The 15,602-nt window shown below is 40.8% G+C and overlaps 1 protein-coding gene across 2 annotated transcripts in view; it reads left to right on the forward strand.

Moving 5' to 3' along the window:
• The window catches only part of meis2a (Meis homeobox 2a), a 100,734-nt gene that overhangs the window by 29,775 nt on the left and 55,357 nt on the right, over positions 1-15,602 (forward strand). For both annotated transcript variants that reach the window (XM_067991377.1, XM_067991376.1), the window contains exon 8: positions 10,925-11,070. In XM_067991377.1, coding sequence (XP_067847478.1) covers positions 10,925-11,070 — 146 coding nt within the window. The remainder of the gene's footprint in view (positions 1-10,924; positions 11,071-15,602) is intronic.

The following is a 15,602-nucleotide window of genomic DNA, read 5'->3' on the forward strand; positions in this document are numbered from 1 at the left end:
ACCAGTTAATCCTGAGGTTGAAACACCTTTCACACCATTACATGCACACAGTTTTTTAAGCTTAAATACAGCAATTCATTCATATCTGCATAAACTTTGTTGTCAATAATGGCTAATTTGTAACTTAATACAAACTTTTTGATTATTACTTACTGAGAATCACCTATTCCGTGTGTGAAGTAACCCTCCAGCATTAGTTGCACATTGAGGCACACCATCAATAAACCAATACTTTGTTATCTGTAAGCATACAAGTATTTTAAATCACGCCTCCACATGATACATTTTTATAACAATGTATTAATTGTGCTGGATATTGAAACAATGAATTTATACAGTCTTTATCTCTCCAATAAATTATATTTTGGTGTGTTTAGAAGACTTGTGATGGCAGCCAGATTCAGATCTAGCTAAAGAAAAAAATATTGATAGTGTTACATTTCAGATTATCGAGTTTTATTTGGCATGTTAACTTTCTTTTTATAAAACCACCACCATTATCTTGTTTCAACTATGAAAGAGTGGTACGTAATCTCTAGAGATTCTAACAAAAGACATTTGAAAGACATAATTAATAGTTACACAACATTTATGAGCAGCAAATGTCTGTATTTTGGTTATAGATACTATGAAATATTCTACTCAAAGAAACACACAAAAGAACTATGAATGGAATTTTCTCTTTATTCATGATGTACTGGGGCAAAATTCCAGTCATTCAGTCTTTGTGGTTAACCATTTGATGCTGACAAGGTATAAAAGAATCACAAATGTTGTTGAGTTTGGTTTACATTCACAAAGGCTGGAGCTTAGTTTTTCTAAAGCTTATATCATATAAAACCCCACAAGAAAATCAAAGTGAATCAAAAATGGAAATGCTTGTCTCTATAACTAAATGGTTAACTCACAGCAAAATATACAGATTACGCTCTTAAACTTTTACACCTGGTTAACTTTAGGTGATTACAATAATTAGAGAAAGTTTAACTGTCCTTTTAGAAATGAAATAAGGATTACAGAATTTGGATTGTAAAGTATGTTGTGAGATTTTACATATTTAGATCAGGGTATTCAAAGCTAAGTCAATGGAGCGGATACTCCATTGGTAACAGTAGTTGCATGTATCCTGGGGTACAGTCTGTAGACAATTGGGTGCCTGCTGGAGACATCTGTGAATGTTGACCTTTTAACCTGCAAAGAATGCTCTGGAGGTGGGGGAATGTAACTACTCTTCATGGCCTAGAGGAGATTGGAAAATATACAGGAGGAAATCACTAAAATTCTCTAACAACTAAATACTGAATAAATCGAGCACAATTTTTAAAAATAAGGTATTTATGTGCCTAGTTCTGAGATGATTTCCAAGTTAATCTTGTCTCTATAAATTGAAAGTCTCCTTTAAGTGAAAGGTTAAAGTTCAGAAGATGGCTAGGGTGAGAGGTGAACCACGTGACAAGGATTACTGCAAATTTGGGCACCTGCTTTTCTGTCTGAAATGTTCTTCTCTTTCAGCTAAATATGCACTATTTTCAACATTATTATTATAGAGCACATACACGTTAAAACACGCACACATTTGCACTAAATAGTTCCTGTTCTTTAGGGAATTTACATTCCTACCGAACATTATTGAGTCATTACCAGCCATGTTCAAGGTTATTTTCTTGTAGCTGCTGGGAATATTACCTTTGTGAACTCTTACATGGGGTGTCCTTTGACACAGACTATGAACATTCAGAGAACATAGTTGGCTGTCAGTCAGTGTTATATGGCACTTGCCCTGCTGTTTGATGCCGTCTTGAAATGGTGATGTGGATGAAGAGAGCAAAAAGCTACTCTTCGTAAATGATATTTTAAGTTAAAAGCAGGACACGAGAAGAAATAGGGCATCAGGTAGTCACATCAGGGGGGGTGGGGTGGGGTGGGTGGATGGATGATAGGTGAAGGGCCTTAACAAGGCACTAGCAACTCTTTCCCGGTGCTGCAAGTGCCCTTGCATGCTTGAGCACCGATTCCTGCACTAGTTGAGTCCCCTGAGGTCTGTTGAGCTCCAAGTCGATCGGGGGGAATGCAGCTGTGTAAAATAAAATGTAGTTTGTACGAAGCGCTCTTCATGTCGCTTCTGACTCACAGAAGCAGCTGCACACTGACTTTGTATCTGACAGCACAAAGGACAGTGATACAGAAAAGCAAGTCGGCAAAGCAAAGAGACAAAAGCAGTGATCAGCTAACACAGCTCCACACAGCCTGACTAATTTATGAGAAAAAAACTGCGATGTTCACTCGATCAGCACTCTGAGGAGGCAGGTGGAATGGGAGGAAGTTTTCATTGACTCTCCTGAGCAACTGGGGAAGCCACTGGAGATACTTCGCAGTTTGAACTTTATCAGGGTCTACGCTTAATCAATACGGTATTGGAAAAAGAATTAATTACTAAAGCAGAATAAAACAGCTGCATTTTAAACCAAGGAGCCATCAATTCTGTAATCTTTCAGTTACAGCTTAGGTGCTGCGAGGATCATTTTGGCTTCACGTAATGAGGAACTGAGGGAGTCTCCTCATGAATGGTTTAGGAATTTGCATTAGTCTGTTTCAATCTGTTTACCATCACTGTGAGCTGGTTTTAACCTTTCCTCATTCACAAGTTTTATCTGATAAATTATCGAATCTGTATGATTTCCACAAAATTCTGGCATTCACTGCAGGGGAAGAATGAATGCTACAATCGTCAGTGCCATGAGAAAAAGTCTTAACCTTCTTCCACTCCCTTTTCAGTGGGCTTAGGACTGATTGGTTTCAAGCTGGACAAACCTCTATTGTACAATTCTAGGGTCAGGGACCTGCCTGTTAAAGAAACAGTAATTTGAACACAGCCTGTAAACGTTTCATCTGTAATTTCCATAATGGTGAATTTCAAGGAGGGTTGAGGGGGTTATGGGAGATGAATTAGGTTTTTAGTGAGCTCATTAGGAAGCCAAACAGAGTTTAGACAGCAAGGCAGTGAACATAGCTGTAATCAGTTCTGCTCGCTTTGTTCCCTGCCTTCGGGACATTTTTGAAAACTTCATGGCAGGGACTGATGAGAATATGCTGAGAGAGGCTGGAATCTGGAATCTGATGGTTGACTTGTTGATTTGTAAACCCTTAATTCATTATTTCTCCACTTTAATCCCTTATTTCTTCAAGGAAATTACACAATTAATAAGCCTTCATATCTATTTACACCAGTGCTCTGTAAATCTACTCTGGAGTGATTTCAGTCATTTGGAAGTGATAACTTGCTCACATAACCTGGGAGAGGACTGATTGTTAACTATTTTTTTTAAAAACTGCACTTCATAATTTCCATCACTGATTGGCATTTAACTGGCCAGTTACAGTTAAAACTGCATGCTGATTCATAGCTGACATCAAAGATAGAGACCAATTTGAGCTGACAATGTGTTTTTTAAAATATTTCTCTGAATGCCCTTTTTTTTTGTGGTTTGCAGGAATCAAGAGCTCTTTCCAGAAAATTGATGCATTTTGCTCTGCTAATTTTCATGCTCACTTCAATTAATTTAACATGACCCAGATTTCCTTCCCCGGGCTTAGTCTGACTAATTAGGAGAGTAACACCTAGAATAAGCCATATTTTTTTAAAAAACACTGGAGAAATGTAGATCTAAGTGGGTTGTGAACTAAAGCAGGGTATCAAGTGACAAAACCAATATTAGACGGAAGTGCTTGATGCCGCAAGTATCTGCTCAGGAGAGTACCTGCTTTTAAGGGTCGTCGGCCAGATTTGGAATATTGGAGTTCCAGCTGAATGCTGTAGAAACAATGGTATCTTTCAGACACGGCACCTAGATAACCTCTGGGGCCAATTAGTGTAATTTCTGTAGAATTGGCAGGATTGTTCATTCCTCTCTCAGAATGGAATGGGGTGGAGTTGTCAAAGAATCACAAACTGCAAAATCTCTGTTTTGGACCGAAGCCTTTATTAGGTACTGATCTATGTCAAAGAGGGTAAAGAGAATTTTAAACATCAAGAGCTATTATTGTGGAGAAACCCCTCCCCTGCAATTTTGAGCTGACACAATGTGCATGCAGTATTAACAACTGATTCATTCTGTAACGGCCATCACAAAGTGAAGAATATCCATCAAACTATAAATAAAACACAATGCAAATGACAGCAAGCCATTTATACATGTAGCAATGTAGAATTTTTTTTTAAGAAACTAGAAGTAGTTAATGTTCCCATTTCTTGTTGGCATAAGTCGCAATTTCAGGAGCCAGAATTCACGATGTGCTTCACTTGTGCCACCACGTAATGTTAGTCAAATAGACTTCATCCTCCATATCTCAGAGCACCATGGCTGCGCAGGCACACATACACGTTGAAAGTCATGACATCAGGCATTGTGTACTTGCATGGAGTGAGCGAGTGCACAGTAGTGATATTCCATTTCAAACAAAGTTTCAGGGGTATCCAACCAGTTTTACTGCGTTGAGCTGAGTAAGACCTACCTACTTGTGCATCATCCAAATCAATCTGGTTAGTCAGACGGGTAACTATGATAGTAACATTGATACACGTCACAATATTTATAATAAGTGCAATGTGACACTAAAATCCAAAGTCCCAATTTTAACCCAGCCTGCTCCGTGGGAACGGTGCAGGTGGGGCGGGGTTAAAATGGCAGCCAAGCAGAAGCCACTACGTTCCCACTGTGCTCCTACCTCCATCCCCCCCCCCACCGCATTTTAACTGCCGGGATTCTGGCATCCTGGAGGCCGCCCTTCACAGGCAAGTGGGGGCCTAAATAAAATGTGAAAGTCATAGGCCAATTATGTCATCGGCACCGTAACACAATTTTAACTTAAAATTGTTGGAGGCCCGAATGGGGCCAAACCCGACAGCGGGGCCTGGTGGCAGTCAGCGGAGAGGCCAGAAGAGGCCATGGTAGGTATTTAAATACACCTTTTCTGCAGATCCTTGTGGGCCAGGAGGAGCAGGAGTGCTCCCTGACCCCCACATGGAGTTCATGGGTCTCCTCAGCCCTCACTTTGCTTCTCCCTCCCAGCACCAGCATCACCTGTGGAAATCCCAACCACCCCCCTCCTCCCCCCAGCATTAACTTCATGTCAGACACCATTCCCATTTGTCCCCGGAATCCTCAGGCTCCCACCCCAATTTCTGCTTCTGCTCGATGCCCTTGGCGTCATTCCGGCCGGTTTGGGGTGGGAGGCAATGCTGCAGGATTTAATTGAGGCCCAACCATTAAAAAAACTCGGGCCTCGGTTTAAAGTCTCCACTGAGGTTTCCCTCCCTGCCCGCTGTGAATCAACGTCGTCCCTCAAATTAAGCAGGGAGTTGAAAATATGAAGCAAAATGATCGCTTAGTGCAACTAACTAATGGGCTAGGTTGTACTAAAGAATGCAATACAAGAATCAAAGTTTTTACAAAAACAGAAAAATATGCACATAGCAGCTGGAAAATGTCATTTCACTTACAACCAAGTAGGCACAAGCTATTAAACCTGGGAAGTCCAGAACAAGGGGGCATAACCTTAGAATTAGAGCTATGCTGTTCAGGAGTGATGTCAGGAAGCCCTTCTTCACGCAAAGGGTAGTGGAAATCTGGATCTCTTTCCCCCAAAAAGCTGTTGAGATTTGGTCAGTTGAAAATTTCAAATCTGAGATTGATAGATTTTTGTTAGGTAAGGGTATTAATGGAAATGGAACAAAGGTGGGTAATTGGAGTTAAGATATCGATCCGCCATGATCTAATTGAATGGCGGAACAGGCTCGAAGGGCTGAATAACCATTCCTCCTGTTCCTACATTCCTAAACCACAACGGCTTCTTCTGATAGAAATGAATACAGTCAGTGAAATGAATAGCATGTGAACATTGCTGAATGTTTTTGTTAAAGTAATAATAATAATTACCACAGACAATAGGTTTACAACAACATCTTACATTTATGTAGTACTTTAATATGAAAAATGTGTCAAGTCACTTTACAAGTGGAGTAAAGGTATAGGAACAGACAGTGAGCCATGAGGAGAAAGATTAGTATGGGACACTAAAAGCCTGATGGAAAAGGTGGGCTTTGAGGAGGTATTTAAAGGAGGACAAATGTAAGGAATCTTACAACACCAGGTTATAGTCCAACAAATTTATTTTAAAATCACAAGCTTTCGGAGATTATCTCCTTCATCAGGTGACGAAGTGGATAATCTCCGAAAGCTTGTGATTTTAAAATAAAACTGTTGGACTATAACCTGGTGTTGTAAGATTCCTTACATTTGTCCACCCCAGTCCATCACCGGCATCTCCACATCATTTAAAGGAGGAGAGAGAGGTGAAGAGGTGGAGAGGTGCAGCGGGACAGTTCCAGATAGAATGCCTGGATGTGCCACGAAAGGTGGAGTGAAGGAGAGGTGGACAAACAAAATGCCAACAAAGTCAGGAGACTGAAGGGTGGAGGAGTGGCTATAAGGCCAGAGGAGGTTGATGGCCTACACACAGTCTGACATTACAGAGGTGGTCAAGGGGTCAAGTGAGGTAGTGGAGCAATAGAGCCGGGTGTCATCAGCATACGCTGGGCAAAGCTGTGGAGGGATTTGAAGATGAGGATGAGGATTTGAAACTTAATGCATTGAGGAACGGGGAGCCAGTGGAGTTCAGGAAAGAGGGGTAATGGGCAAGTGCAGGACGGGCCATGGGCAGTTGTGCTTTGGACAAATTGGAGATTTTGGATGGTAGGTCAACAAAGAGGGCATTGGAGAAATTGAGTCTAAAGCATGGATAAGGGTTTCCGCAACAGACGAGCTGAGATACGATGGACATAGCCAGTGTTGCACGGGTGAACATAAGCAGGCTTGGTGGTGGGGATTGAAGCTCAGTTCTGAGTCAAAAAGGACAAGATTTTGTTTGGTCTGGTTTAGCCTGAAAAAGTGGCCAGGGAGTGGGATGGAGACGGTGGCAAGGCTGAAAACGATGGCTTTGATCTTCCTGATGTTCATTTGGAGGAAGTTGTGGCTCATGCATGACTTGATGGCCTACACACAGTCTGACATTACAGAGATGGTCAAGGGGTCAAGTGAGGTAGTGGAGCAATAGAGCCGGGTGTCGTCAGCATACATATGGAAATTGATCTTGGCCCCATTGAATGCAAGTGAGCATTTTATATTAAAGTCAGAAACATCAGAAAGGCTCTTTTTTCCTCGTTGTTTACAAATATGTATATTCCTCCCATTAAAATACACATCTTCATTCTTGCATTAATTGCAAGGGAATCGGAAAATCGTTCCGTGCCTGACTTCTAACTCAACACTATTGGGTACTCGTCTGCCTCTGTGGAAACTAGTATTAACAGAATAACATTTTAAAAGTGAAATGGAAAAAGCACTTTGAAAGTACCAATATTCAAGATCTAAATATAAATGTGTCGGGGAACCATTGAATATGGAAAAATACTTAACAACTCACTCCTAGCTTTCTGCTTATGGGTCACATTATTGGTTCTATCCGCTGTTTGTCTTATTTTCTTCGCTGGACAAGTGAGAATTTGCTGTATTTCAAGGACATCTTTAATGTAGCAGATTTTTGTGTCATTGAGGCCACATTTCTGACTCTTTCTAGATATAAATATGCCCTGGTAAGACCGTCAGAATGGAATTTGCATAAATAAGTAGGTGAGGTGTACTGCATTGCTTCATTGGAAGCTGAAGGTGAAGCTTAAAGACGGATGTAATACCTTAATCTACTTTTTTTAGCCCTCGCATGTTTATATTATGATCTATCATCTCTGCCTAATTTGGTTTAAGTAGTAGCTGGTACATTTTGTTTACCATTTAGCAAGAGTCTTTAGGCTCAGTGTTACTGGATTCTTAATCCTGCCTAAGCACGGAGCAGCAATGGCTACAGCGCCGATGCCTGATGTGTTGTGAATGAAGCCGCTTTCTGTCAGTAACATGTGGTCTCTTCACTGGAGAGCCCTGCGTAAATCCTGTGTAAATAGAGGGAGGCTAACAAAAGATGAGCCCCTGCAGCTCAGAGCATTTGGAGCCATTTGGGGGTTGAATGTGCTAAATGCTGCTTATATCGCCTGAAAAGTTGAGGAGAAAGGAGAATAAAATCCCTTCTTTTTTTCTCTCCCTGCTCTTACCCGGAGGGGGGTGGGGAGGGGGGGGGGGAGGGAGGTTGTTCTGGGCCAGAGAAGCCTGAGGTAAGCCTATGAGGAGTGTTTTTTAGTGCTCCTTTGAGTGTAAAGAAGGTGGCATGGGTCACTGTCTCCTCTTTAACGTAGGAAAACCCACGCAGTTCGTAAATGTTGCATGCAACAAAAGAAAGTGCAGCTGTTATACAGAACTCTAGCACAGTAGGCCATGCCCTACTGAATATCTGGTCACTTAAAAATAAATCTTACAAAAATTCAATTTTAACACACAAGAGCATGCAGCACAGCAGGGTAAGAAAGAGAGCCTAGTAATTAATGGTTCAGGTACTGGTTCCTTCAGTCAAATTAAGAGGAAAGTAATGCAGTTTATGCCACACCACTTTTGATAAATGTTAACCCTAGTGTTGAAAATGAAATGTGCCAAAAAAGTAACATTATCTTATAGGCAAAAACAAAATGTTACAAAATAAATCAGTAAACTGCCTCATATCTTGCATTTACTGCACACTATATACTACATGTAAGATTTGATATATTTCTAATTATATCTTATTACAAAGGTTTCATTTGAGATAAAGGTTGAGATTGCTAATAATTTTGGTAAATTCTAAATCCTAACAATACTTATTTTTATTAGCTCATTTTCCTTTCTTCCCATCTCATTTTCTAATATGCACACATACTTCTGATGCCAGCTTTTTTTTTAGGCGTAGAATTTTCCTCTCCCCAGGCACAGCTTTCCAAAACTGCCGTAGGCTACAACGCAGCACCTCAGATCCCCAAGGCCCATTGCCCGACTCCTAATAGCCACTCTCCATCTGTGTCACATGGACAGATGATAAGACATTTCCAGTTTCTGTTTTGGAGTGTACATCCGCACAGGTTAAAATGCCATAGTTGCCAAGGAACAGTCAGAAGCTATTAGCATTTGGGAAAATTTGCCCTGCAGCATTCCTTCCTGGCATCGTGGAAGAGGGGTGTAAATCACCAGCCCTCTGTGCTCGGCAATTGTAATGAGGCTCTGTGAATGTTTCTGGTCCAGCATCATTTTTATGATTATTTCCACCTTTTTGGCTCGCCGTCATGATTCACGTTCACGGAGAGGTAGCAAAAGTTAGTGGTAGATGAAGGGTTGTGCAGTGACATTTGTGCAGATGGAGGGAGCTGCACTGCCTTGGGGCTGGGTGGCTGTAATGAAGTGGCTTGTCAGTCTGTAAATACTGGGGTCGCCTCTTCGACGTGATGGAGGGTATCACATTGCAGTGAAAATGGAAACGTCAATAAAATTAATCTGCCAACTCTTTGCTGTGGGTTTTTTCAGCTTCTGTGGCCGGAGAGGTAAAAAAAAATTGTTAACTTGCATAAAAGTTGCTGAGGAAAGGGCCCTTGTTTAATGTAAGTGTTGAGTGCCACCAACCCTGGTAATCATATAACTAGAAGACAGTGGTAGAATTAGCTACTGCGTTTGTAGCATTCCTCAGGAAGCTATGCGGCTCTGGCTACGCTGAGTCCTAAGTTTATTGTTTTAGGCTTTCCTGAACAAGGTTTTTACTTAGCATGGGATTTATGGCATTTACTGCTAATGAATGTCTATTCTTAAATTACAAAACCCACAGTCTCAGCGCAATTTCCAGATGTCCTTCCAGGACCTCGGCTTCTTAAACATCAGCAGGGAGCATAAACTCTACACTTCTCTGTTTTCTTCTTTCGTGTGGCTTTAGGCTAATGATGTGCAAGGAAAAACATAGCCGTCGAATAAAAAAAAAACCCAATGCTGTTTCAGTATCCTTCATTTATTTTGCATTTGATTATACTTTGGGTCCCTTCTTTCTTCTTTCTTTTTAATGTTATTGGTTCAAATATTAATGGGGAAATATGGTATATATAGGTGCTCTGATTGATGCCTCTCAAAAACAGGAGGACAAGCACGTATGAATTTTAAGAAAGTATGAGTCCAGGATTGCCTTGGTGCAGAGTTTTTTTAGATACATAATTTAGATGCCCTCTAGGCAGGCTTTCAAGGCATTTTCGCCTGAGGGTAAAGAAAAATAACTATGACTGTTAAAAGTAAATGATTTTTGCTAATGCACAATTAATGCAAGGAAAGGCAGAACAGTGGTGAGAGTGGATGGAGGTAACTCCTGATTTAAAGAATGCACCCTGCCTTGATATGTACCTAATTCTCTTAAATATGAGAGTCGGAAGCAGTGATGCAGGGAGACAGAGGGTGTCATCCCATGCAAATGCAATGGGGGGGGAGGGGTGCGATCATGAACTGAGGTCTCTTCTGTGCAACGAGCCATGACATAGTTACTTACACCTTATGCGAAATCCCTGAAATGTTCAGATTTTTTCCTTTGCTTTTAAGTAGTCTTATAGTTTTAGTTAGAAAATCTGCACCTAAGCCATCCCATATATTTAGGGAGCAAAATGAGATCAAAACAAAATTATCATTGCAGCTTTTAAACCGTATATAAATTTAGTTGACAAGAGAGCTACTTCCCTCTGTCAGAAGCATAGCAATAATTGAATTAATGATACATGTGTGTTCATGTGAAGTTTATCAAAACAGGATTGGGAGACATGGTGCCTTGCATTAAGTATTATTCACATAACAAGCCAGTATTTTAACGAGTAATGTTATCAGCTTGCATTATCCCAAATCAGTGTGAATCAAATTTGATTACTTTACATGTTACTTGCAGAATGCTCATGATGTGTAAATTTTTTTTCTTTGTTCTGTGATTTCAGGCGACGGGTTAGACAACAGTGTGGCCTCACCAGGCACAGGTGATGACGATGATCCAGACAAGGATAAAAAGCGACAGAAAAAGAGAGGCATTTTCCCCAAAGTAGCTACAAATATTATGAGAGCATGGCTCTTCCAGCACCTCACGGTATGTACAGTGAAAAGAAATCATGTGTTGGTTAATATCACTTCCTTGGCGTTGATTTAAAGGGTGTCTAAAGTTCAAGAGAAAATGTTTCTTTAATCCATGAGCATTTTCTTTAGATGTTCAACTCATTAAGGTACAGTTGCACATGACAATATATATATAAAACACCAAGCCTTGCTGAACATTCTCTTGTAGATGACAAACGTTACAGGAGCGTAAGGACGAATGTGAAACACTTTTTATATTGTTTGATATTGTTTCTGGTCTGTTATTTTGCGGAAATATTTAAAAATCACTTCATAAGAGAGCACGTTTCTTAACGAGAGGTCCAGAGGATGCATTTTATGTCCACATGCTATATATATATATATATATATATCAAGTCTCCAAGTCATTGTTTTTATTGTAGACTATGGATGTATAGTTTAAACGTGAATGAGGCTGATTTCTGCTTCAGCTCCGTTAACCCGTTAAAAATGGACTTACTGGTGATTTTGTTATAGATTTACAGGGTCATTAACTGTACCCATTGCGATAGGAGAATCTCAGATGTTATGTTGAGTTATGTGATTCAAGCCAATGGGGAAGTGGAGATCTTACCTATCAGTTCCAGGTTTAATTTTTATCCCAGTTTGGAGACGGTGAGGGACTGTGTTTTATGTTCTGCTTCACATGGGCTTATTCCAAGTATCAATACTCTAAACATGAGGAAGACAATCTTGAGATTTTAAATTATTTTTAAAAAAGCAGAGGCATTGGTTTTGTTTTTGATAACAAATTCAAATTATGTCACATTAATAAATTGGCAAATCCAGCGGCAGAAGGGCCGGAAATTAGGCCAGGACCTGGACATACCAGGCCCAGGGCCGTCCCCACCAGTTTCTGCCCCAATCAAAGCCATCCACATTAGAGGGAGAGGCCGGACAGGAAGGTTGAGATGTGCCTTCGTTTGTTGCAGGTGCCAGCCATTGATACTTTAATTAAGGAACTCCACCCGACCCCACATACTCCGATGGGGTCAATGTCAGAGGTTCCCTGCAGGCGCATTCTGACACGCGCAAGATTCGGTCTCTGGATTTTCGGGGCCCTTTCTTTACTATGCCATGAGTTAAGTTCCACCTGTGACTCAGATGCAGTCGCCTCAGTCAGATGAGTTCCATCAATTCTTTGCTTGGTGACACGACAAAATAAATGCAGGGGTGAAGCGAGCGGAGAAGGAGGAACAAACTGACTTTGTTCAACACGCCCTGCTCAATTTGCATCTCTTGCTGGACATTTACTGAAACGTTTTTCTAGAGTTGATTCATAGAAATATAATGTTTATTCCACTTTCCCAGCTCAAAGAGGAAATGTGGCAAGAACCAATCTTTAAAAGGTAAAAAAAAATTAAATGGAGGACAACATGAATCTAAATGGTATGCAGAATGTTTGTTCTACATGTGAAAGAATCAACTGGTATAATTAAGTACTGTGTAGTAATGTGTAAAGCAGGTTGTGGATATCTTTTTTTGTTGAATACTGAATTCTGCACAAAACTACTGTTCCCAATTATCTGGGAGTAACATCATCATTTATTCTTTAAGTTTTGTTGCTTAGTTTTTGTTGTGAATACATTCAAAAAGTATCGGTTTCTAAACAGACTACATTTATGAGATGTATTTTGAAAATGACAAATTAATTTTGTTAAATGTACATATGACTGGCTGTTAAGGAGTTAACTAAAAAAAGCTTTCCTGCTGAAATCGCAATAAAGATTTAACATTTATATATTTTTTAAATTGTTCCCATCTGATAACCCACATTTTCAACTCATTTGTTTAGCCGCAAAGATAGGTTTTAATGTAAACTAAGATGCATTTGTTGAGCCGCTGCAATTTCTTTGTGTGCACTTTAAGCTTAGAGATGCTTTGTACAGTGTATGGGTCCAGTACTACAGCTGGGAAGCAGCTGCTTCCTTTGTAACAGCATGTGCGCTGAAGTGTGCAGCTCCTGTCATCACCTGAATACCTTTAATCAAAAAAAATTATTTCATTTCTACGGCAACCAAACTTTGCCAACAGTATTTTCCACCTGCAAAATTAAAAGTATTTTATCATTGTTTGGTGGACAAACTTTTATGCAAAGCTATAGTTATATCATCAAATTTTAGTGAGCTATTACAAATATTATTAAGGTAGTGAATATGACCATTAAATTGATGGTTGAAGTTAATAAAATTGTTACTCCAGTTAAATGGAATGTAGGGTGAAACACACATAAATGTGGATTCTTAGAGCTAAGCTCCTAAAAATGTAAGATCGATTTGATTGTTTCCCATTAAATATCATTTTATCTTTGCATTACAACAATTACATTGAATAATTCATGATAAATGTACAAATATTTGTGCGGGTGTTAAAAAATGATAAAATGGAGAATGCTTGTAGCTGTGTGGGTTAATACACCATGTGGCGTGGCACTGAGTTGCACTGACCAGGAAGGTCCCAGGTTTAACCTGCGGGCTGTACTGGGTTTGTTTTATCTCAGCCAGGCTGGTATTCAGGGCACTGCAATTGACTTTGGCGTCCTCAGGCTTTCATGGAATAGAGAGAAACATGCCAGGGATTCCTCTCCTGATTACTGATCCAGTAACCCTGCTGGAAAGTGCACACGTGGAGATGTTCAATGAGGATTGAATCAGCTGCGATTCCCCTCTCTCCCCGCACTCCCCCCCCCCCCCCCCCCCCCGCCCCCCCAGTAGAATAGTCAGTTCACACATACATGAAGAATGACCAGTTTGGGTGAGGTACTGGGTGGATTGCCGATGACATCGAAGCAAACTCTAGCAACAAGTCACAGCTTCAGGAGAGAAAAAAAGAGAAAGCGGGGAAAAAGTTTTAGTGTGTCAATCAGTCTAGGTTGAATTTGTGCTAGATTTTGGAATTTGTATTGAAAGTATCGGCATGCATACAGTTAATATAATCACATGATATCTTTTACTGCAATAAAAATCCACATCAACCTGTATTACTGTTACACGGTTGGTGTGAAATAAAATACTTTCATTGAGATAGTCTCCAGGCACAGCATGCTGGTGCACTAATGACAGTGTCATGTAGGTACAGCACTGTACTTTTCCCCCATCAAAGCAGAAACTTGCACTTGCTTTAGTAGCAAATATGGCTTTTTTTTTCCCTGAATGCAACCCTTCATTTAAATACCGTCTGCAATTTGTCACTATTTTGTATGGGAGATTTTATGGGAGATTTGTAGATTTACAATAAGGAGCTACAAGAACAGAAATGAAAAGCAAATTGATTCTGATAGCAGGACGCAGACACAGATTTTGTAGCAGTATTCGATATTGCCCTTATTTCTTATTATGGGTGTAAATGCAAGGTGACTTAAAGGAGGGAATAAAGACCAGCAGACAGGCTGGGGTAGATTTTGACTTTGTTCGACAGTGTAAAACGGGCTGCCGAATCACTACCACCCGTTTTACATTGAAATCAATGAAATTAAATATCGGGAGAGATGTAAAACAGGCTGCCAACTCACTAGCACCCATTTTACCCTATCTCCCAAAATCAAGAATCAAGGGATATGGGGATAGGGCAGGAAAGTGGAGTTAACGTAGAAGATCAGCCATGATCCTATTGAATGGGGGAGCAGGTTCGAGGTGCCGTATGTCCTACTCCTGCTCCTGTTTTTTATGCTCTTATGTTCTTTTCCCATCTGGAAAAGGCGTGGGGTAATGAAATCTGAATTTTGACACTTAAGTTCCACCTATTTTACTCAATCAAAATATAACTTTACACCATTCCAGTGATGTGCACACAATGAGCTTCCAGTGACAACCAGGCCATTTAGAAAAAGAGACAAGCAGAAGTGTGATGTTCCTCCAAAGAGAGCAATAAAAGTAACATTGGGGTAGAAATTGGCCATGGCCCATTTCCGGGCGCATAACCAACAGCGCGTAGACGGCACACACCCCAACCAGGAGGCCTGAGGCTCACCTGAAATTGGGCCTCTGGCCTCCTTTCAATAATTTGGACAAGCTGCAGGCACTTGTGACTTCAGAGGCAGCTCACCCGTTATGAACGGATTTATTTCTGGCTGCTTGCTTCACCGGCAGCGGCCCTCAGGTAAGTTCCAGGAGGGAGGGTCGGGGTGGGAAGGACAATGGGAGAGGGGCCAATCGCAAATTGGCAGTGGCCCTTGGGAGTGCTGTGAAGCTGCAAGGAGCATTTCTGCTCTCCCTGGTTCCACATTGAACTCTAAAAAAAAAAAAATTATTTCCCTTTTTGGTGGCGGCCGCTTGCTGAGCCACTTCCACACCAGGAAAATCTGAGTGGAGCAGTCCCGGCACCTGCTCCACTTGAGACAGCCCAATTTTCCAGAAGGGTCCTGAAACAGGCACTAGGCACCTCATTGGCGTATGCAAGGGGTGGGGGTGGTGGTCGAATACCTGTTTTAAGTAGCCCCCTGGCGCCTGAAAAATGGCCTGATCCAATATCAGGTTGAACATCTTTTAGGCATCTTTGGGGCGCAGG

The sequence above is a fragment of the Heptranchias perlo genome, chromosome 10, assembly GCF_035084215.1.
Source record: "Heptranchias perlo isolate sHepPer1 chromosome 10, sHepPer1.hap1, whole genome shotgun sequence".
NCBI classification, from domain to species: domain Eukaryota; kingdom Metazoa; phylum Chordata; class Chondrichthyes; order Hexanchiformes; family Hexanchidae; genus Heptranchias; species Heptranchias perlo.